The 21,405-nt window shown below is 42.2% G+C and overlaps 1 protein-coding gene across 1 annotated transcript; it reads left to right on the forward strand.

Moving 5' to 3' along the window:
* The first annotated feature begins 511 nt into the window (after window positions 1-511).
* LOC104626093 (gap junction alpha-3 protein) lies at window positions 512-2,050 on the forward strand. Its single transcript, XM_010293920.1, has one exon. It carries the CDS (start codon window positions 512-514, stop codon window positions 2,048-2,050), a length of 1,539 nt encoding a protein of 512 aa, XP_010292222.1.
* Window positions 2,051-21,405: the final 19,355 nt, after the last annotated feature.

Below are 21,405 nucleotides of genomic sequence, written 5' to 3' on the forward strand. Positions count from 1 at the left end.
GACCTGGGACATTACTGGCCTCCTGATAACAATAAAATTATTAGAGTTAGGCAAACTTTGTATCACACTCTGATACAAGTGCAGTCACATTAATAGTAGGAATATTCTGTTTCATTGAACTGATTTCCATCTGTTCTTTTCTAAAAATAGGCACGAACAGTTAGAAGCATCTCAGGTGGAGGAAATGGGGAAATAATTTTTAAAAAATATTTAAATCTTGTAGAAATTCTAACTATGAATCTTTCTTGCCTGTTTTGTATAGACACTTTAACCTGTATTGGCTGGGTGAAAGCACTAAACATGCCACTTCTCTGCTCACCAAAACCCATCGCTGCATGGTCACAGGGTTATGTAGTTCTTAACATAAGTGTGCAATATTCTGCAAAAGGAAGTGCACTTAAGAAATGTCATTTGTCAAGGATCAATCTGTTCTGCCCCGGCATTGTGTAATTATAAGATTTTTTTTTAACATTGCTCTAATGTTCTTATTGTAGGTTAGAAATCTGAAACAATGGGTGACTGGAGCTTTCTGGGGAGACTGTTAGAGAATGCGCAGGAGCACTCCACGGTTATTGGCAAGGTTTGGCTGACGGTACTGTTTATCTTCAGGATACTGGTGCTGGGGGCCGCTGCTGAGGAGGTCTGGGGAGATGAGCAGTCAGACTTTACATGCAACACTCAGCAACCTGGTTGCGAAAATGTTTGCTATGACAAAGCCTTCCCCATTTCTCACATCCGCTTCTGGGTGCTGCAGATCATTTTTGTCTCCACTCCAACCCTCATCTACCTGGGCCATGTGCTGCACATTGTACGAATGGAGGAGAAGAGGAAAGAGAAAGAAGAGCTGAAAAAGAAAGCAAGCGTCAAAGAGACCAACTACCCAGGAGCAGCAGCGTCTGGCAGTGGTGGTGGAGGAGGCAGCAATAACATCAAGGATCCTCTTGGCAAAAGGGGGAAGGAGAAGCTCCCAATCCGTGATGAACGTGGTAGAATCCGTATGGGGGGTGCCCTGCTCCGTACCTACGTCTTCAACATCATTTTCAAGACACTGTTTGAGGTGGGCTTCATTGTGGGCCAGTACTTCCTATATGGCTTCGAGCTAAAGCCTGTCTACCAGTGCAGCCGCTCACCTTGCCCACACACTGTGGACTGCTTCATCTCAAGGCCCACTGAGAAGACTATCTTCATCATCTTCATGTTGGTGGTGGCCTCTGTCTCCCTGCTGCTGAACATGCTTGAGATATATCACTTGGGGTGGAAGAAACTTAAGCAGGGCATGACAAGCAGATACAGCCTTGAGATGCCTGTTGCAACAATGACACCAGTCATGGTAACAGGGGAGTCCAAACCTGTTGCCCTGCCACCACCAGCACCACCCGTGGTGGTAACAACTGCCACACCCCACCCTGTTCTTCCTGACACCCGTGCCGTCACACCGCTGCTGGCCCCGGTGACCATGGCATCGTACTATCCTGCAGCTGCTCCAAGACCACGGCCCCCTTCCAACATGGCCTCCATGGCCAGCTACACTGTTGCTCCACCAGTTCCTGAGGAGAGGTACCGTGCTGTGACTCCCACGCCCATCTCCACTCCCGTCACCATCCCGACCCCCATCCCCACACCCACGCCAGCTGTCATCAACTACTTCAGCAGCAACAGCCGCGCGCTGGCAGCCGAGCAGAACTGGGCCAACATGGCAGCTGAGCAGCAGGGGAAGGTGCCCTCCAGCTCGGCAGGCTCCTCTACTCCCAGCAGTGTCCGGCATCCCCTTCCCGAGCAGGAGGAGCCACTGGAGCAGCTACTCCCACCCCCAGCTGGGCCGCCCATTGCTGTGGCCAACAGCGGCGGCAGCAGCACTGGCCTGAGTGGGGCAAGTGGCAGCAAGTGGGATGTGGAGGGTGAGGAGGAGCTGTCAGAGCAACGGCCCGTCTCAGCTGCCTGCACCACCGTGGAGATGCATGAGCCACCGCTGCTCGTAGACACACGGCGCTTGAGCAGGGCCAGTAAGTCGAGCAGCTGCAGAGCCAGGTCAGACGACCTGGCCGTGTAGTGCGGTCACCTCTGCTCAGAGGAGCAGATGATGGAAGGCAGAGTGGGCAGGGGAGCTGCCCAGGGAGGCCAGGCCTGGCGTGGGTGGGAAGGCCTGGGTTTCAAACTTTGACGCTTGCTGTTTTTGCACTCTGTGAGTTGTAGTGGGGAAAAATATCAACATTTTCTAATAGGTCAGGGGTGGCCAAAGCGCAGCCTGTGGGCCAGGGGACCAGTCCCACTTTCTTTCGTGTCCATGGCAGATCTCCTGAGGGCAGCCATAGGGGAGGCCTGCATAGATAACAGGTGGTGGTGGTAGCTGGTCATGTGCCCTGAGGCTGACTTTCATCTGAGAAAAATGTTAATATCCCTAGTGCCCATGTGCCTGGCCGTTCTCTCCCTCTTGCCCTTGCCTTCACTTCCACAGTTTTTCACATAAGCTCTATGTGAGCGGATGCGATGACTTCTTTTCTTCCTCTTAATTCTTAGGTAGCCCTATGGCAAACATCAGAGTGGCATATTGCCTATTGGCACCTGTCATCTCTATGGACCAACTTGCCATATTAAAGGTGACTCAGTCTCTTCCATATAACACGACTTAATGAAGCCTTTGTGCTCATGGCATATCACCAATGTGGTCCTCGGCTGGGCAAAGTTTAGGTAACCCCTGTAATAGATTTTTGAGGTTCATATTTCTATAATTTTTTTTTTACTCTTGACCTGTTAGGAAGTGTTTGGTTTGACCTTCTATCCAGTGTTTGCTGACCATGATCACACCATGTTTTTAAGCCCACAAGTATGTTTGAGCATGTTTGATTATAATTTTAGATGACTTCTGAAATTGCTTAGAGGAGGACAGGATTTTAAACCACACCTCAGAAATTATTACACAGAACAATTTCTCTTCAGAAAGCAAGGATTATGATTTCAGCACATTGTGGCCCCATACGTTGCCTGTGGACAAACAATAGGATAAAGTACAGCTCTGCATTTTAGACTATTAGATAACAGCTTAAGTTTGTTGGAAAAATGCTTTTTAGAAGTAAACTTGAGTGCATATTTTTAAGTATTTGAACATTTTGAGAATAATTTTGATCTGTAGATTTAAAGTTACTTGACTGTGTACTTAATAATTTTAGTTTGATCTTTGATCTCACAAGAAAATGTAAGGGGAAAGAAACTTACTAATGGTAAGATTCCCAAAGCGACATTGTTTCCTGTTGTGTTCTACCCTTTCCTTTAACAACAATCTGTAGTGTCTTACAGGTTAGTAAAAACAGATTTAGACAATATTGTATTGCAGAAAAGGTGGCTAAAATATCTGGGCAACATGCTAGTGGCTGAAGGGTCTATTCTGATCCCACTGAAGTCACTTGCAGATTTCCATTCAATTTAACAAGGACCAAGATTTGGGGATGGATCTTGCAGGCCTTATTCAAGCAAAACTAACATTCACATGGAGTTTTGGGAGCCAGAAGGAATGTATATTTGGGGCCTTACATAAAGACATTGAAATCCTGCTTTTGAAAATTGTGTGTTTCCCTTAAAAATGGGTGGAGGAGACCACTGAGTATTTTTTTGTAACGTGCAGCTTTCCTTAGAACTGACTCTGTCCTTCATTCCTTTGTAACAAGTACTCTCACAGACATTAGTCAGAATTTGGAAAGCCTGATAAGGCTTGGGGGAGTTTAGGTGCAAAAGGAATGCAGGATTAGGCCCAACTTCTGTTCTAAGCAAAAGCCAAAAGAGCTGAAGCTCGGAGTCAGTCCTATTGCTGCTGTTAATTGAAAGTACTGTGATCGGGGAAGAGCAGTCAAACACACTGGGATAGCCCTTTGCATCTTCAAAGTATTTGGTCTGGCAGTGCAGTCCTTACTCAGGCAAAGCAGGGTCACCTTGTAGCAAGTAGTTACAATTGCCAGTTATCTCTGCTGTTAAATGTTTTCCTGAATGTGTTTATTTTATTCAACAGTTAAAATATATTCCCACCACTCAAGATTAAACTTTTAAATTATTTTTACTGCTTTCTGAATAAACACAAAGAGTTTCTCATGATCAGAAGCACTGTTCTGCAACCCTTGGGCATGTCGTCTCATGACTTCCTTGACCTGCTTTTTGTAAACCAGGTGAGGAGAAGTCTTTCTGCTGCCACTGATCTTGGGGGCAGACACTGCATTAAAAGTCAATGTACATGAGTACAATAAAGATATTTGCTATTAGGTGTTCAGCTTCACGCATGCTCTTGTCAACTTTCTATGTTATAAGCCATAAAAGCCCTTTCTGCACGAAAGCTAAAAGCTAAATTCTGCTTTCTGTTGTATCTGTGCAAATACGCTGAACATAGACTAAAGCTGATAAAGTTGCCTAGACGTAAACAAAGGCGGAGTTTAATACTCAAAGTTTTTAGATTTACTAGCATCTAGAGTAGCGGTTTCGTAAGTTTTGCTAAATGCCAACTAATTACATTGCTGAAATAATGCAGTATGCATCTCTCTATTTTAGTACATCAAAATTCATGGGCTATATTTTCCTTTCGTTTATGCTTCTGAAGAATGAAGTCAAAGTCTCTCTGGAGTGTATTTATATAAACTAGACCACCTGGAATATGTGCTTTTTTATATCAACACCTGAGAGCAAAAATGGCTTGTTTGATGAAGCTCTGAATCTTGCAGTCCTTACCCTAGTACAACCCTCACAGAGTGTGTCCTGCAGGATTGGATCCATATTGTATATAAAAAATAATAACAGAGATAGATTTAACTTAGGATCAACTGATACCTAGTCTGCCCTTTTCAAGTTAATGTGTGTGGTTAGACCTGCAGAGAGTTCAGGTGTTTTTGTGGAATATATAGTATTTTCAGGCAGAGTAATTACTGGAAAGCTGTTAAAAGATCATTTTTCCTGTTAGGTGAAGCTCGGGGGGGAGAAATGTTACTCTATTGCAACCCCTGAGAGAAATCTGACAGAGGAGCCTCCGCATTCAAGCAGTGCTGGTCTGAGAAAGCAAAGCTACAACTTGCAGGTTGTGATTTTAAGATCAGCTTAATTTCCATCATGTAACTATACAGCATCAAGCTTCTTGGTTACCTACAATTTCATTTGGAGTCCAGTAATTGTTTCTTCATTTAAGCCCAGGTAGCTGTTCTGGCAGAACTCCCCCTTAGTGCTAACAACTGCTTTTAATTGCTACATCCCATCAGGAATCAGATTTGAAAAAAATCTGTTGATTTTGTTGAAAAAAAATGTTATTGCTGTGGCAAATTTTGAGTACTTTAATTAAACTTTACTCATGAATTATCACTGAATTCAACAAGCTATGAGTAAAGCGTAAGGATCAAACTCAGGATTTGGTCTAATCCACACTGTTAGATAGGTCTATAGGTCTTAATTCAGAACTCATGGAAAGATTAGGATAAGGCCCGATTCTTTTCACATTTTACTTGAATAAAATACATTACAGACATTCTGCAGTTTTCCAAATAAAAATTACAGGTGGAAATTACTTACATAGGTATTAGCTGATATATCAAAAGGTGGATGTTTCAATGATTAAAGATATTTTTCCTGTTTTGATATTAAAAAACAGGTTGGTTTGCAGACATCAGTTCTAGAAGATATGTACAAATACCAACTAACTTGCAGGACAGAGTCTGTTGGCAGAAATAATCTGCTACGTTCCAAGTCGTTTACTCTTTCACATCAATTAATTTCAAAGAGGGAACTGGTAGCAAATGATACTTTGATTTAGCCTGGTCATATGGCTGTTTGAGCTACAATCCTGAAACATCTTATACACACACCTAGCTTGAAGCCCGTAGGTAAGTTATAGCAAAAGTGGAAGTCAGAAAAGAATCATGCCTGATATTAAGCAAACTGAAAAACTCCCCACTCATTTTTGCTCTTTGAGTAGAATGATTGTAGGAAAATTTTTCTCTCTCTTACTTGAAGTTAAAAAAATGCTAACGTTAGCTATGGAAAAGAAAAGGAGAAAACTGAAAAAAGATACTTTTGAGCTAGTCACCATGTGTATAATATGCTACTCTTTTTGCAGTAAGTCAACTCACGGGTAGTAGTTGACCCTGCTTGGAGCACAGGGGGTTGGGCTAGATGACTTCCAGAGGTCCCTTCCAACCGCAATGATTATACGAAACGTTTTCCAAATCACTGATTTCATTAGTACATTTTTCATAATAGTTTTACAAAGATATGGTAAAAATATTTCTGCATTGCATGTGAATACATAGTTTTTTGGCCGTGGGCAGAGTTGATCTGTTTTCTATCACTGGGCTTTTTTAATTAGTGCAGCTGTCAGTGAATACAAAAGAAAATGAAGTATAGACAATTTATAACCTCACATTTCTTCCCTTTGTATTTTGATTAAATGAAGACAGCCTGCTAGAACCTTCCTTTTATGAAAGTGGAATATTTTATCTATGAAAATCAATCTCTTGTTTTATCATAGATAAAAATGTGCTCTTTGAATTTGTTGGTCAGTGCTGGCATTGAAGTCATAGCTTCTTGCAAATAGGTCGCATGCACTGAAAAAGCAGATGAACTATGTTCTTTTCTGGTGTAATTTGGAAGCCAGTTGTGTGCAAAGTGGTACCAGTGATTGATTTGGCTCAGCATATTTGTCGTTCATAAAGGCACTTAGAGCTAATTAAATGTCTGACATTTTGCAGCTCTTGAGATTATTTTCTGGTATGAATACATAAGTGTAGAACCAGTAAAATAATTAAGGCAAGCTTTAAAAATCGTATCAGTACTTAGGTCCTTTTTTGGTTAGTCATGGGACCACCTCCCCAGCTGATATAAACTGCTGTATTCCACTGAGTTCACATGGGTGACAACAGTCTGCAGAAGCAGAGCGTTGAGCCCCCAGGTCTTTTTGTTTCATACCAACACTAATACCATGGATGTGAACAGGCTGGGTTTTTTTTTTTTTTAATTCCAAATGTTTTTGTTTCATTTACTTTGATTTTTCTTGTGAAAAGTGTGCTCTTGTAATTTTGATTTTCTGAAGTTTACATTCAGTTTTTGATTTCAGATTGCGCATTTGGATGAAATAAACTGTTTTCTAAGTTTACATTTGTATAAAAAGTAAAAGAATTATTCTGCCAATATGTTAAACCTAAAAGAGAAATGTCTTAATATAACACAGGAACTCTTCAGACCTAAGGCAGTACCATTAAAGACAATTTAATCTGAGCACTGATCTATAGTATCAGTTTTCTCTGTGTATTTAAAATATGGGAGCTGGGTATATAGAGAGCACACTGTGGAAAAAGATACTTTTCATCATGAACTCAATTATTACCAAATAAATTAAGGTTCATTATTATTGATAGGCCTTTTTGTGTGTTTAGAGGTTCAATGACAAAAACTAACTGTGACATGTCCTTTAAGAGCTAAATTCACAGCCTGGTTTAAAATTCCAAACAAAATACTTGTGGAGAAACACTGCACTGTTACACTGTAGAAGATTTTACAAAAGAGAAATGTTTTGCTTTCTAGCCAAAAATACGGTTCTGAGCCTGCAAATGCAATTTCATGCAAGTTATTTTTACACTTGGAGATAAGACCATTAAAGGTAATGGGACTATTTGCATAAGCAAAAAACACTGATGTGAAAAAGAAGTTATAGATTTGCATTTTAAGTTTGTTGTAAGATGCCAATCAAATTCCAGAAGTTTCAGTCCTTGAAGAGTCATGCAAGTTGTGGACATACTTTAAGGTGGAGAATACATTCCTATTCCCATTGATACTGTTTCTCACAGTTAAAGGGTTGTAAAGCGTAAGAAAGCTTACTCAGAGCTTTCTTGTTGCTTACCGGATGTTTTTCTTTTACATGACAGAATCTGACAACAAACACAACAAGTTTTCTGGGCCATCAGGAACTTGTAATAACAATAAAAACAGCGAACAGTTAAAAGTGCTGTCTTCAAAGAAGTGCCTTGTGTATTAAATTCTGTAAGAAACAAGTTGGTGTAAACGTTGATTTACCTCATATGTTTACAAAATTGTGACTAAATAAACTTTTTGTACCAGAGAATTGTCTCTTTTAGATTAAATTTTCATGGTTGTGTAGATGGTCTAACATGATGGAACAGTTAACCAAAGTCAGTTAGCTCTCTCCCTTTATTCACTTATGCTGCTGCTTCCCTTCTTCATATGAAGTGCTCACTGAATTGCATCTCTTGGAAAACTGGATGTTGAAACCCATCTCCATGCAGAACTCCCAGTGGCTTCAAAGGAATTTCACAATCCAGAAGACACGTGTGATCAAGACCCACTCTGGCAGGTGCAAGGGGTGAAATGCTGACCCCCTTGAAATCAGTGGGAGGTCTACCTCTGCCGTCCGCTGAATTCAGCAGTTTCACCCTTGGCTCTTACTTCGACACACATGAGTCACTGCTCATCTCATGCTGTGTTGTGTGATGTTACAAGTGACTCCCATCATCTTCCCCAGTGCTAACTCACTAACTTTGGTTTATCCATCTAGCTGATGTGTCTAATGAGACTGTTAGCTGTAAATGTACAAAATTTTAGTGCAGGGAAGATGTGTCCTTACTGGGCATAATGCAGAGTGCATTTGAAATTTGCTGATTTGCCTCATATAGGCAAAGTTCACAGTTTAGCACACAGAAGTGTAACCCAATTTTGTACGGAAAATGTACAATGTACTAAAGGGAAATTAGTCTAAATATTGTATAGTCCTGTGAAGATGCCAGGTCCAGGTTTCCCAGAAATTTAACTTGTGAAAGGCAGCAATATGGGCAAGACTAAGTGACTCTTGCAGAAGTGTTAAAATAAGTGTGAAGGGTTTGTAAAATTTAATTTCCTATACAGCACTTACATGGACCTGGCAGGGCAGGATAGTTTCCATCCTGTAGTACTGAGGGTTTGTCTCTTGTGTTAGTACAGACAAGTGCATTTTTTTTGGTGCCTCCTGTGGTCAGGCAATACTGTTTCTGCTTTACATGATCTATCCATATGGTAATCCAATTATTTATTCACTGCCTTTGAAGACTGGGCAGGGTAAAGCAGGCTGAGAGGAGTATACTACAGATTGTACTAAGGTGATGCTTAGCAGTAACAAGCTGAGGAAGAAAGTGAATAAAGCGGTATGGAAATACCAGCTGTATTGCTAAAGATAACTCGCTTCTGACCAAGAGCACTTCTTACCACAAGTATACGTGGCCAGAATATGTTTCATACTTTCTATTTAGATGCGTGTTTCATTGCAAAGTTCCACAATTTTGTCACTCGAAGAACAGACAGTCAGAGTACTCCCAAGAGAGCTGAGAGCATCAGCTGGTGCAGATGGAGCTGTGCGCTGGGCTCGCCCTCCCTTGGGACACAGCTACGCTGCCGTCACCTCACCTTGCATCCGCAGTCTCCTAAAGAATTTCTGGCTGGAGTATGAAATGAGTGTTGCTACCCTTGATCTCCGAAAGCCTGTGTGATGGTGTGGGTACTTTTAGCTGCCACATTGAGCAAGGCAGCTTGATGTGAGCATGTGGAGGAAAGGTGAGAAGGTGTGCCCCACTCATCCACAGCCGTGCTGTGGTACAGTGGAGATTCTGATGGTAATGAGGTTTACTGGGGGAGCTCTAACCTCCTCCAGTACGTCTCCTCTGTACAGTTGTGCTGAAAGCTAGATGAGGAGCATCCCGCACACCCCTGTACCACTGCCATTGTCCCCAGGGAATAGTCACAGGCACAATCAGCTGGGCTTTAGTAAGCATTTTCGCTATGACTGTACAAAGGAATGGGATTCAACTAACTTCATCAGTGCTTTCCCACTCTGTAGTGGGAATAGAAATGAAGGCAATACACATTGTCTCCCAAGGAAACAGATGTCAGATAGTCAGGCCTTAGTAGGGCTGATATTTTGATCATTTTTGGCAACTGGATGTGCATCAGATCTAACTCTCTTTGTGTCTATTTTCAGCTGACAATAGAATAAGCAGATGCTTATCCAAAATCCCAAAACTGAAGAGAGAGCCTTCTCATAAAGATGGCCTAGGAAGAATATGTTATTCTTGGAGTGTCGTAGTCCAGGAAAACAGGGTGTTTGAGGAAATACACATTTTAGCACTTACAGGTACGTGAAAGAATTTATTATGCCAGAATTACAGGTAACCTTAAGTACTGTTACTGCATTAGCAGAACAGTTGGATTGCACCAGCTGCACTTCATGGTATAAGTTTTTTTCATTTTTAGAAAGAAATTAGTGGTACATAGTAACAAAATATTGTCCTTCATGGGTAGTTATCACCTTTCCTTTTTCCCGCAGTAGGTGATCTGTGTATCTTTGTGTCACTAGCAGTAGTACAGGGTCTATCAGAATTATTTTTAGTATCTCGAGGAAGATCTTCAGTGTGTGGGCTTTCGCCATACCTTGTTTTTAAGGGTGACCCTCAGCACTTATGACGGTGCCTGGTACCACAGAGAGCAGGGATGAGCAGATTAACACCAAAGTCACGAAGAGCTGCCCGGGCTCACTGTGCTTGTCTGCATCACTAACATAGCCAACTCTAACCCCTGTGTGGTGGATGCCTTTTGTTAGCCAGATCTCTGTCCTTTTAGAGATCGTCTCCTGAGAAAAAAACCAACCAAATGAATACCTGTAATTCTTCATCCTCATGATTTATTTGTTCCATGAAAGCATGATCAAATATATTAAAATGTCCAGACCTTTGCATTTCTGAGTAGTGTGAGACATGGCTTTTTAAAGAGTCCCTGTGCTATCTAGAAAATATTTTTGAAAATACAAAGGGCTTAACAAAGTCAAACTCTGAAAGAGACATTTTTCTCTGGGATATATTTTTCCTGTGTTTGCACGAGATCCACCAAAGTCAGTGAATAGATGGAGTAAAGTGAAATAAAACCTTACTTTCCATGTGAGAATATGGGTTGTATTTCTATACTCCTCAGTTAAAAACTAAAAAGGAGGTGCAAACAGTTATCAGCTATCGTATAGCTCACTTCCCCGTTTGAGAGATCAAACTTTCTAAAGATTTTGGCTTTAAGGAATGTTGTGGTATTTTGAGCAGAGACTAAGGGATAAGTATGGTTGAACTATCCAGCCCCATAGAGGAACCTACTGTTTACTTTGCATGGCTTGTATAGTGGGGTTTGCTATGTAAATTCTGCACAAAATGCAGAAGTAAGCCGCTGAGGATGGTTTGCCTAAGCAAACTCATTCTTGTTTGGATTATGGATAATCTGAGGGGAAACTAACTTCCACTGCTTCATTATGAGCAGTGGAAGATGAGGAAAGGCACAGTCACTGAGTTAAAGAGTAGTTAAATTTCTTTCCAGTTCTCTGCTGCGGTGTTCAGTGATGAATTGTACCAGGTCTCTAAAACAGAGGTAACTTTCATACCCTCATGCACCATCCCTCCTTTCTGCCTCTGTTCTGTAAAAGGGATTTAAGTTTTTCTTTTTCTTTAAGTCATAAAGTTGCTTCTGTCTTTCAGACTGCCAGTACATCCTTTAGGGCCTGGTACATGTCTCTAAATAGTCCTGTGACTGAAATGTGAATACAGTAAAACCAACAAGATCAGACAACAGAATGAGCAGTCAGGACTGACAGCATCGGTTAAACTTATTTATATTAGCCACATATAAGTGTGGCTGAGGTTTTGTCACAGATAGCTGTCGTAATGCTGAATGTGATTTGTCCTAATGTATTTATGACCATGAAGCTCTACTCATCACTGTTGCATGTAACAGATGTGCTCACACATAGTTTGTTCAAACAGGACATTGATTTTTTTGTAAACCACACCATTTTCCTGAGAAGACAGTCACCATTGGCATGACTTGGACAGAACTGAGAAAAACCTGCAGCAAAGCCAGCTTGGCTGGGGTATCAGAAACACACATGGCTGACTCTCTGGCTTTTCAGCATCCTGGAGTCTTTTAAACTCTCTACTCAAAGTAGTAAAGCCCAATGCTTTGAGAGCAAAATTCTTGGCCAGAAGTCTACAAAATAATGCCCACATTTACATTTGCCTGTGAATGTGGCTGTACTAGTAACTGCCGTGGTTTGGGATTTTGCAGCACGGAGAAGGATGCAGCCTGCACCAGCCTCTTGCTGTGGCCTGCATGAGAATTACGAGTCTAACTTTCGGGATGTATTTTTAAAAGCTCTGGTATTTATTGTTTATGCATGGTGGAGCCTTTTTTCAGCATATCTGTGACTATACGTAGGGTTGGAAGTGCCTGCCTGTTGGCCACCTCCATGCCATTCTCCTCGCAGGGAACAAAGTTGGTCCTTCAGAGCAGCTCAGTGGCACAGGCTGCTCTCAATTCATCCAAGCTATATGTGGCTTAATTAAGGTTCAGAAGTTACTTAAGACTAGGAAGAAATTCTTCTCTTCCTGTGTAAGATAAAACCATAAAATGTGCCTCAGCAATTCTTGCATTGTCCATCTTTTTGTGTCACTTCCCTGCTATGGGAACCCAAATGTCTGGAGGCCCCAGTTAGCAGAGTCTTCTGTAGTGTGCTGCAGTTGTAGCTTCTGGCCACAGTGTACCCGACATTTCTTCAAAGGAAAAATATCCAGTTGGTCCCAACAACACTAGAAATTCCATAGAGTTTTGATCCTCTACAGTTGAAAAATAACAAGCAAGATTGTTGCCTGCTCATCACGCAGTTTTTATCAAGTAGGATCAAAAAGAGTCCCTGTTTGTCATTTGTGTGTTTATAGAACAACTAAAATAGCATGCAAATCTTTCCAAGCCTGTAAAAAATCATGTACCAATATGGCTATTCCTGTAGAAATAGCAGTTTGCTTGAACAAGTGCATTTTGAACTGGGAAAAGCCTTTGCACACTGCCCAGAACTCAGTGAGTTTTCTTTCATTTGGAGCTGAAGCTTCTGGATGAAGTGAAAAGAGGCAAGCTTGAGACAAAACTGGTTGTGAGAAGGCAACTGGAGGAAACTCTGTTCATATTTTAGGGCTACAGAACTGGAGACTAGAGCTGAACGGAGCAAATGGCCATTTTAAAATTTTCTTTACTCTTTTTTGCCTTTAAAAGAAAAGCCTTGGATCACTAACAGTTGAATTTTCACCACCATCCTCAACAGGGAGCGAATTGTTAGTGGGGAACAGAATGACCTGTAGGCTCATTGCTGACAATCGGTTTCCCTTGCCTGTCTTTGTTCTGCCACCCGTAACTCATTACTTTTTAAAAGTTTCTTTCTCTTACAGAAAGATTATAGGCCTTAGAAAAATACTTTGAGGAAAAGGACTGTCCTTGCTCCTGTTGGCCTGGTCTATGAAAGGGGAGCTCATCATTGCAAAATGATAGTTGCAACTCAGGTCAGCTGACATTCAAAATTTCTATTTTCCAAGGGATTCTGAGATTTCAAATTAGAATGCAATATATTTTCACATATTCTTCATGAAATCAAGCCTGAGAAATTTTCTCAAAACCATTTTGCATTAGAAAAACATCCAGATGATAATTTTGTAAGCAACATGTCATTCTGGAATTTAGTTCTTTTTTCTATTTTGTTATTTTAAAATTATCTTGCAACATGTGAAGGGTAGCCGTGCCTCATGCAGCATCAAGTCAAATAAAGCGGAGGTCATGATGATGGGGTGATTTCTGACCTCTTCTTTTTGGATACCTAAATTCCATATATAGTTGTGTTTTAGACACCTAGCTGTTATTTTGAATCTCATTCCTTCATCCTCGAGTTCAAACCTTTCATACCCAGAATGCTGAAGTGCCATCACTGTAGATGATCCAGATGGGAAAAAGATTCCATTGCTGCCCTGTAAAATGGAGAGAGTATGGACTGCTTGCCATCCGTGCATAATGGAAAAGCTTAAACATATTTGCTTAGATGTTGAAATCTGTTACAGCTAAAGCCATGACCTAACTTTCTAACAAAGTTTTGTGTATTGCTCTGAATTCCTTTTCCATACAGCTGCTATAGCAAGTCATGCATGACACTGAAATGTGCATTACAAGTTTTTTGGTGTATAGGAGGAGTGCAATGATCTGCATGTAATTTGGGCGGCTGTCTTTATTTTCAGCTGAAAGAATTCTCTCAGTTGCAACAACGTAAATCCAGTATAACTCCACCACACTAGTGTAACACAGATAAGACTTTCTTTGTGTTTAAATGACTGCAGTGAACAAGATCAATTGCAGAAAGAATAGTTCTTTTTTAAAGAAAGATCTGCAAGTTTAGTAAATAATGGTCCAAATTAATCTCCGCTGTAAGTACACTCATTTCAGTGGTGTTGCAGCAGAAAACAGGAATTAATTTAGCCTGAAGCAACTTTGCAATAACTCATATATAAGCATGCACAACTAAATGTATTACACTTTAAACAAACTCAGCATTGTCTGGAGCACAGTTGGTCTGCTGAACCTCTGAATCTAGGAACTAGCCATTGTGTGTTGAGTTTGTTTAGACAGTACCATTTTTGTTCAATTGGCTACATCCGCGGTATTTTAGTGATAGCAGAAATGTTCCCCCTCGCTACAAAGTGACCTTAGAGCTGTCAGACATGATTTTTGTTCTAGGATGTGTATGCCTTAACTCTTTTGTGCACTTTGAAATAAAATTATAATGAAATACAGGGAAATAGTTTACTTATTTCACCAATTCTGAAATGTTTCAGTTTAACCCTTTGAGTTACCTCTCTAACTCAAAAGGGGTTGAAATGCTTTTACAGAAGAGCCCTCAAATGCAACAGAAGGAGTTGAAGAGTGTGAAGACTTTGATTTTGATCTGATTTGGTTTAAAATCAGATCCAGAAAAAAATAACTCAGCTTTAGATAAGTTAATGTAACATTAAATTCTCTCTGGTTTTAGACTTGATTTCCGTATAGTTTTCAGTTATCAATGTTATAAGAGATACCAGTCATTGTTACACCCGCTGAGTCCCTCAGTCGACAGTGATTCTTTTGGAGGTCGTTGTCTGTTCAGACTCCACCAGAGGAACACATGGGTTGCTTGTTTTAGCCAATCATTATTTATCAGAGTTGCATAAATGCCTTTTGTTTCTTCATGATTTTTGTGTAAGGAGAGGAGATTAAATGTGTCATGGAATCATAGAAATGCTGGTTGAAGGGGACCTCCAAAGATCTTGAACCCAACCTCCTACTCAAAGTGGAACTATCACAAAAACTACATGTGTTCAGCCAGGGCGCTGTCTAACCAAGTCTCAAATACCTCCAAGGATGGCAGTCCCACAAACACTATCCTCTGTGGTTTTCTTAATGCCCACTCTGAAAGTCCCAAACCACAGCCTCTGCCTGTTGCCACTTTTTACACCATCTGTCATGACCAAGAAGGGTTTGGCTTTATTGTGTTTGTAACTCCCTAACAAGTAGTTTTAGGCTTCTATCACATCTTTGAGGCTCAAGGTCCCTGACCATCTTGACTGACCATTGTTGGACCCTCTTCAGTTTCTCCACATCCTTCTTGAACTGAGGACCATGAAACTGGACACAGTACTCCAGGTGTGGCCCCACTGGTGCCGAGTAAAACCAAGAAGGTTGTCCTCACTTTCTTTCTCAAGCAGATGATTTCTGGGACAGCTGCAGCATGACAGCATTCAGGGAGGTATGCAGTTAGGTTGCTGCTGGTGCAGGAGTGAGACTTCTGATTCATAGGTAGATTTGAAGTAGCCCTTTAAAAAGCTTCAGCAGCAAGAAGAGTGAAACACAAGTGAACCCAGAAAAGAGTAAACTGAAAGCATTGCAAAGTATATTCTGGAAGAACTAGTCAAGAAATATTTCTGTGTGAGACAGAGTTAATATTTATAAATGTTTGGTATTATGGCTAGGGACAGATTTGAACGTATTTGAGCTGTTCCTAGCAGGAATCTTTGCACTTAGAAGAATATTGTCTTCTACATTGTGCCTTGTCTTTTTTCTTGCATTGTCTACCAAATGTCCTGTACCCCTCTCAGGTTTATTAGCTGTGTGTGGTGGACAAATACCCAGTTGTCACCTCATCAGATACAGAGATTCAGGTCTGTTTCAATTGCTGACTATGATGATGTGAGGTCAAGTTCAGACCTGGCAATTCTGCTTTTGGCTTGACGAGATGGGGTGGGGACAGAGGAGGTAACTGAAGAGGTTTCAGCAGGCCAAAGGTGATTTCCATTTTTTCTTACTTGACCACTCTAGGAAGAGTAAGGGCACGCTTATCGCTTTGGATATTTATAGGGTTTCCTACAGCAACATGATTTATAAATAACTAGGGATTTCAGGGCAGCTTTCAATAGCAGAGAGAAAGGAAGTTTAGCCTTTCTCAGAGTTGTGATGCTTTTCCTATGATTAGAGCTCCAGCCACAGTGTCTGGGGGTCAGCAGAGCTGTCCAGGCAACTTGCTCACACCCCCCCCCTTTTTTTAAAATACAATTAACTTTCAGATCCTTTTCAGCACCCTGAGACAATCTTGCCCAAGGGGTAGTCTCATTTTTGCAATGTCAGGCAATATTGTCTTGCAATTTTCAACCTCTGGTTGCAGTGAGGTTAATGGCCCCCCTGAGCAGATATGCCTTTGGCACATCTGCAGCTTGGCAGACTTTCTCCTGTATGGCTGCTGTGACAGCCTGGAGTTTAGGCAGGAATGAAAGTGCTGATGTTTCCTGGGGGCTCTCAGCAATATTCTCCCACACATTTGGAACTTGGCTGGGCAGTGACTGGGGTTTGCTAAAGAGCATTGGTAGTTTGGGAATAGACTGTGCAGTGGAAAGGACTCTACTAGCAGGGACTGAGACAATATGCCATAAAGCCTGGGGGCACTTCTCTTAGAGACTGCAATTTTTAGTCAAGTAGAAATCCATTAAGGAATCCAGCCAGGAGATCTCTTGCTGTCCAGAGATCCTGGAAAGCTCTGATACTGCTGGCCACAGGGGTTAGGGTTAGTTAGTTGTTCACCTAATGAAATGTTAGAGCCTTCTGGAGACTGGGGTTATGGACTCTTTAGGCTTGGTGCTGGCTATGGGTGCTGGCATTGGCAGTCTAGGCAATGAGGGTGTTGGGAAAGCACAGTGTCCTCGATCTGTAAGGAGAGTAAGAGATGGGGTGACAAACACTGTGACTGGCATGGCAGAGCATGCCTTTGCATTGCTGGTCCCTTTTTCCTTTAGTGTCTTTACTACTTGGCATCCTGGAGTGAGATGTAAAACCCCATCCCCATCTCAGCCAGCTACTGTCAGCACTGTGGCTGAGGGACCTCTTGCCTCTCATGCTGGGGGGCAGGTCAGTGCCCTGCAGGGATTACCTCCATGATGGGTCTCAGGTAAAGCAGAAGTAGGCAAGCTCTATTGTGGAGAGTGTACAACCTGGTGGCAGTGATCGGGACACATGTTTTGAACCGCAAGGCCAAAGAGTGATGGCCTCCTGATCCTGTGCTTGGTGCTGCATTGGTTTCTGTTGACACTATGCTGCTGGAGGGGCCTTGGAAACCAGATGCTGGAGGTCGGCATTTTATTGGCACTGGTGTCTGCAGTGACTTTCTGCTCAATATCAGTCCTTCATGGAAGGCCTGAGGTGAAGTGCAAAGTGATGTTTGAATCACCATGCTGAGTATTAGGGAGGAAAACATTCCCAGGGAAGAGAGGGAGGATATTGAAGGTTGGCTGGAACCAACTTCCAGAAGGACTGCAGTCCAGTGTCTTGGTACGTCATCCCCAATTAGGGAATTTGTTGGCTATCCCTGGAGCACTGACAGTGGGAGCTATGTTGATACAGATGTGGGATCTACATAAGTGCTTAAGCATTCATTATTAAATGGAATGTTCAGAAAAAGGGAGCTTATTTCTCAGTCTTGGCCTCTAAACTCATCAATTCTAAATTTAACAAGGCCACATGCCATACAGCTGATCCTAATTTTTACATTTGCACAAGAACTTTTTTAATGGCAGTATTGCTTGCTGCAGTGAAGAGGGGCTCTTACTGGTTTGTTTTTCCTAAAACTTGACATTGTGTCATATGTTAAGAGGTTAAAAGAAAGACTTATGTAAGAGAGGGAACCAGTACTGGGGCTGCACTGAGATTCTGTGGGAGGCTGCCGGGGAGCCCTCTGAGGATCACATCTGAGGGTGTTCCCAGCCTGCTCAGTCCCTCCAGAGGCAGAGGTCACTATCTCCTGGCCAGCTGAGAAAGCTGAAAATGTCACACTGACAGATTTCTTTAGAAACCTTATCTAGGCTAGTTTCTTTGGTTCTTGCTGTAACTCTGTGCTTCTTTCTCCTCCCTTTCCTGTCCCCACATGCTCTGCAGTCCCATCCCTTTACAATTCCTCTCTCACCTCTTGCTTTTCTACCTTTACCTTAACAGCACAAAGCTATTCCCACATCCCTGTCTTTCTCTATTTATGGTGGCAACCACCATAGCCATTCCCCTCTTTCTGTCCTTTCTGCCTGACACTCATCCTCATTATTTTGTGATGTGTCCATGTCTTCCCTCCCTTCTCGCACTGTCTCTTGGACACCCATTTCATCGCTAAAAATGTCACTGTCAGCTGCAACATTCCCCTGTGCTGCTCTTTATAATTCCTCATTCTTCCAGAAAAACATCTTACCTTTCCATGAGTCTTTTGTCTCATTTCTCAAACTATCCTTTCATCAGACTTCTTTTTTTCAAAAAGAATCTTACCAGTCCCTGCAGAATATAGCCTAACTTCTCCCATTTCCCAGCTCACATTTCTTCTTCCTCTACTCAACAGCTGTCAGAGATGTAGTTTTTCTTCTGCTCTCTTCTTCTAGTAACTCCATTTGCCTAAATTGTTCCCTATCTACTCTTGCCCAATTTCTTGTTCTTCCTCACACCCACTCCATCTCAGCCCATTCTTCCTTCTTGCTCCATTTGCCTGTCCTCAAGCTCTTTCCCCGCACACAACAGGCTTTAGCGCATTCCAGCCTATAAAAAAAAGAAAACCTTTGGGTCTCTGCTCCAGTGTCTGTCACTCACCTTCCTCTACCTTGAAGTTCAATCACCGTAGGTCAGGATTTGTGAATCCCACTTGTGCCTCCCGCTACTCTGTCTTCCTTCCCTACTGCTAAGTCAGGGCCACAAAAATGATCAGAGGGATGGAACACCTCTCCTGTGAAGAAAGGCTGACAGAGTTGGGCTTGTTCAGCCTGGAGAAGAGAAGGCTCCAACGAGACCGTATTGCAGCCTTCCAGTACTTCAAGGGGGCTTGTAAGAAAGATGGGGACAGACTTTTTAGCAGGGCTTGTTGCGACAGGACAAGGGGTAATGGTTTTAAATGAAAAGAGGGTAGATTCAGACTAGATCTAAGGAAGAAATTTTTCACAGTGAGGGTGGTGAACCACTGGCACAGGTTGCCCAGAGAGGTGGTAGATGGCCCATCCCTGGAAACATTCAAGGTCAGGTTGGACTGGGCTCTGAGCAACCTGCTCTAGTTGAAGATGTCCCCGTTCATTGCAGGGGGGCTTGGACTAGATGACCTTTAAATGTCTCTTCCAGCCCAAACTATTCAGCATCTGCTTGAGCTTGGCTTCCTGCAGCTGACGTTGTTGAGACATTGTTGACATCAGCCAGTCCATGTCCTCTGCGGTCCTGGGCACCTGCCCAGGCACTGTCAGACAGCATGTAGAGCAGATTAACCACCTGGGGAAGAGTGAACAGGAGTCTCTCACCAGAAATGGTCTTCCTAAGACATTGGGGGCCATCAGTGGGACATATCTATGCTTCAGAAAGGGCGCTGGAGGTATAACTACCTATGCCAGATGCTGGTGCCTGTACATTATAATCATTATAGCTACCTGACGTGCAGGAGTACTGTGCCAAGTTCCTGTGTCTCACTCATCAGCATGGCAGCATCAGCCCTGTAACAAAGGTTAAGCAACTTCTGCTGCTGACTGAGTTGCCAGAAGTTAGGCCCTGTGAAGGCCCAGCAAGGAGTTTTCGGGATAATGAGGGTTTCCAGGTTCTGGTAAAAGTCAATGTTGATTTCTGCTTCTGAATCATCTCCAGTTTCTCAAAATCCCTGCTTTTAAATCTGCTCATCAACATCTAAATATAAGTTACTTACAAAATTGGGAGACCAGTTTCACTTAAGGCCAGGTGCTACTCAGTTTTTTTCTAAAACTAGTCTTCATGTGAACATGCCTACGTACTGATCTAGCTTAATGCTACTGTGAACCTTCCCTTAATTTTAAGCAGTTTCATAGGTGATTTCTTGAGACACACTGAAAATACAGCTTAAAAGATGCAAACTTGAAAGGTGCTTGTGTTGCACTCTATAAGGTCAGTCATGAAAAATTAAGCAGGCCCATGCATATTAAATATCTCACAGATAAACACACATCATGAAGAGATCCAGGCACAGAAACCTGCTTGGTTCTGGGACAGCTTCCAAGAACAGACATTTTTTCCTGATATGTTGGCAAGTATCACCTAGACATGGCAGGCTGAAAGTGTATTTTGCTGCCTTTGTGGCTCAGCAATACTTTTTTTCCTTGAATGAAATGTTCTCTCAAGCACTGAGTCCTTCGGTTGACTCTTGTTCTGGTTCTGGTCCCCAAGTTATTTCATTTAATGCTCTCAGGCATCTCTGCACTCTGCTACAGTCAACAGTGTTGACACATCCCCACAGACTGGAATCTGCTCACTTCAGAATGCTTATCTGCCTGTGGCAGGAGCCCTGTCACACTGAGACCCTGTGCCACAGTGTCTCTGGCCAGATTTTCTGCTAACTGTATGATGGGTCTTTCTGCATTTTCCCCGCAGAGCAGCCGATCGTGGAGCAGGTCAGTTGGTATCTCACTGCCTCTCTGGACCAAGAAGGGCATGCTTGCAGAATACATCCATGCTTGACTTATAAATATTTTGTACTAGAAAAATAACAAATTAATATCTGTGATATGGAGAGGGAATTTGTTTATGTTTAACTGTTTCCAGGCCAAGTATGATAACTTCTGGGTGCAGGGAGTCCCAGCTGGGCTCCTCACAAGGAATATTGCTCTTTGACTTTGCAGAGTGAGCCCTTTGTTATGCATCATCACCAGCACTTGGCCAGCTGGCTGGTCTTTTGGCCAGGAGTGGTCAAATGAATTTTTCGAGCTCTGCTTTTCAGGCTGAGATGTCTGATTTTTACATGTAATAAACTAAGATAAAATTCTGTCTATCGGTGTCAAAGCTGCAATTTGTTGGCTTTCCTTACGTATGCACTAAACATGGATAACCCTGAAGAGGCGAGCTAAAGGGTTAAATCTAAAATGTAGAGTAGTCACCAAGCAACTATTTTCCTTCTGTATACAATGCTGTGTTATCATTGTGCCACTCAGAGATAGGTGCAAACGACAGAGTGAAGTGGGCCTGGGGAGTGTAATCAGCTTCATGTGCCTACTTCTGCAAGCT

Source organism: Phaethon lepturus, unplaced genomic scaffold (genome assembly GCF_000687285.1).
Source record: "Phaethon lepturus isolate BGI_N335 unplaced genomic scaffold, ASM68728v1 scaffold9229, whole genome shotgun sequence".
NCBI lineage: Eukaryota > Metazoa > Chordata > Aves > Phaethontiformes > Phaethontidae > Phaethon > Phaethon lepturus.

Coding starts and splice junctions, on each gene's coding strand:
- LOC104626093 (XM_010293920.1), top strand. CDS start 512: ATGGGTGACTGGAGCTTTCTGGGGAGACTGTTAGAGAATGCGCAGGAG.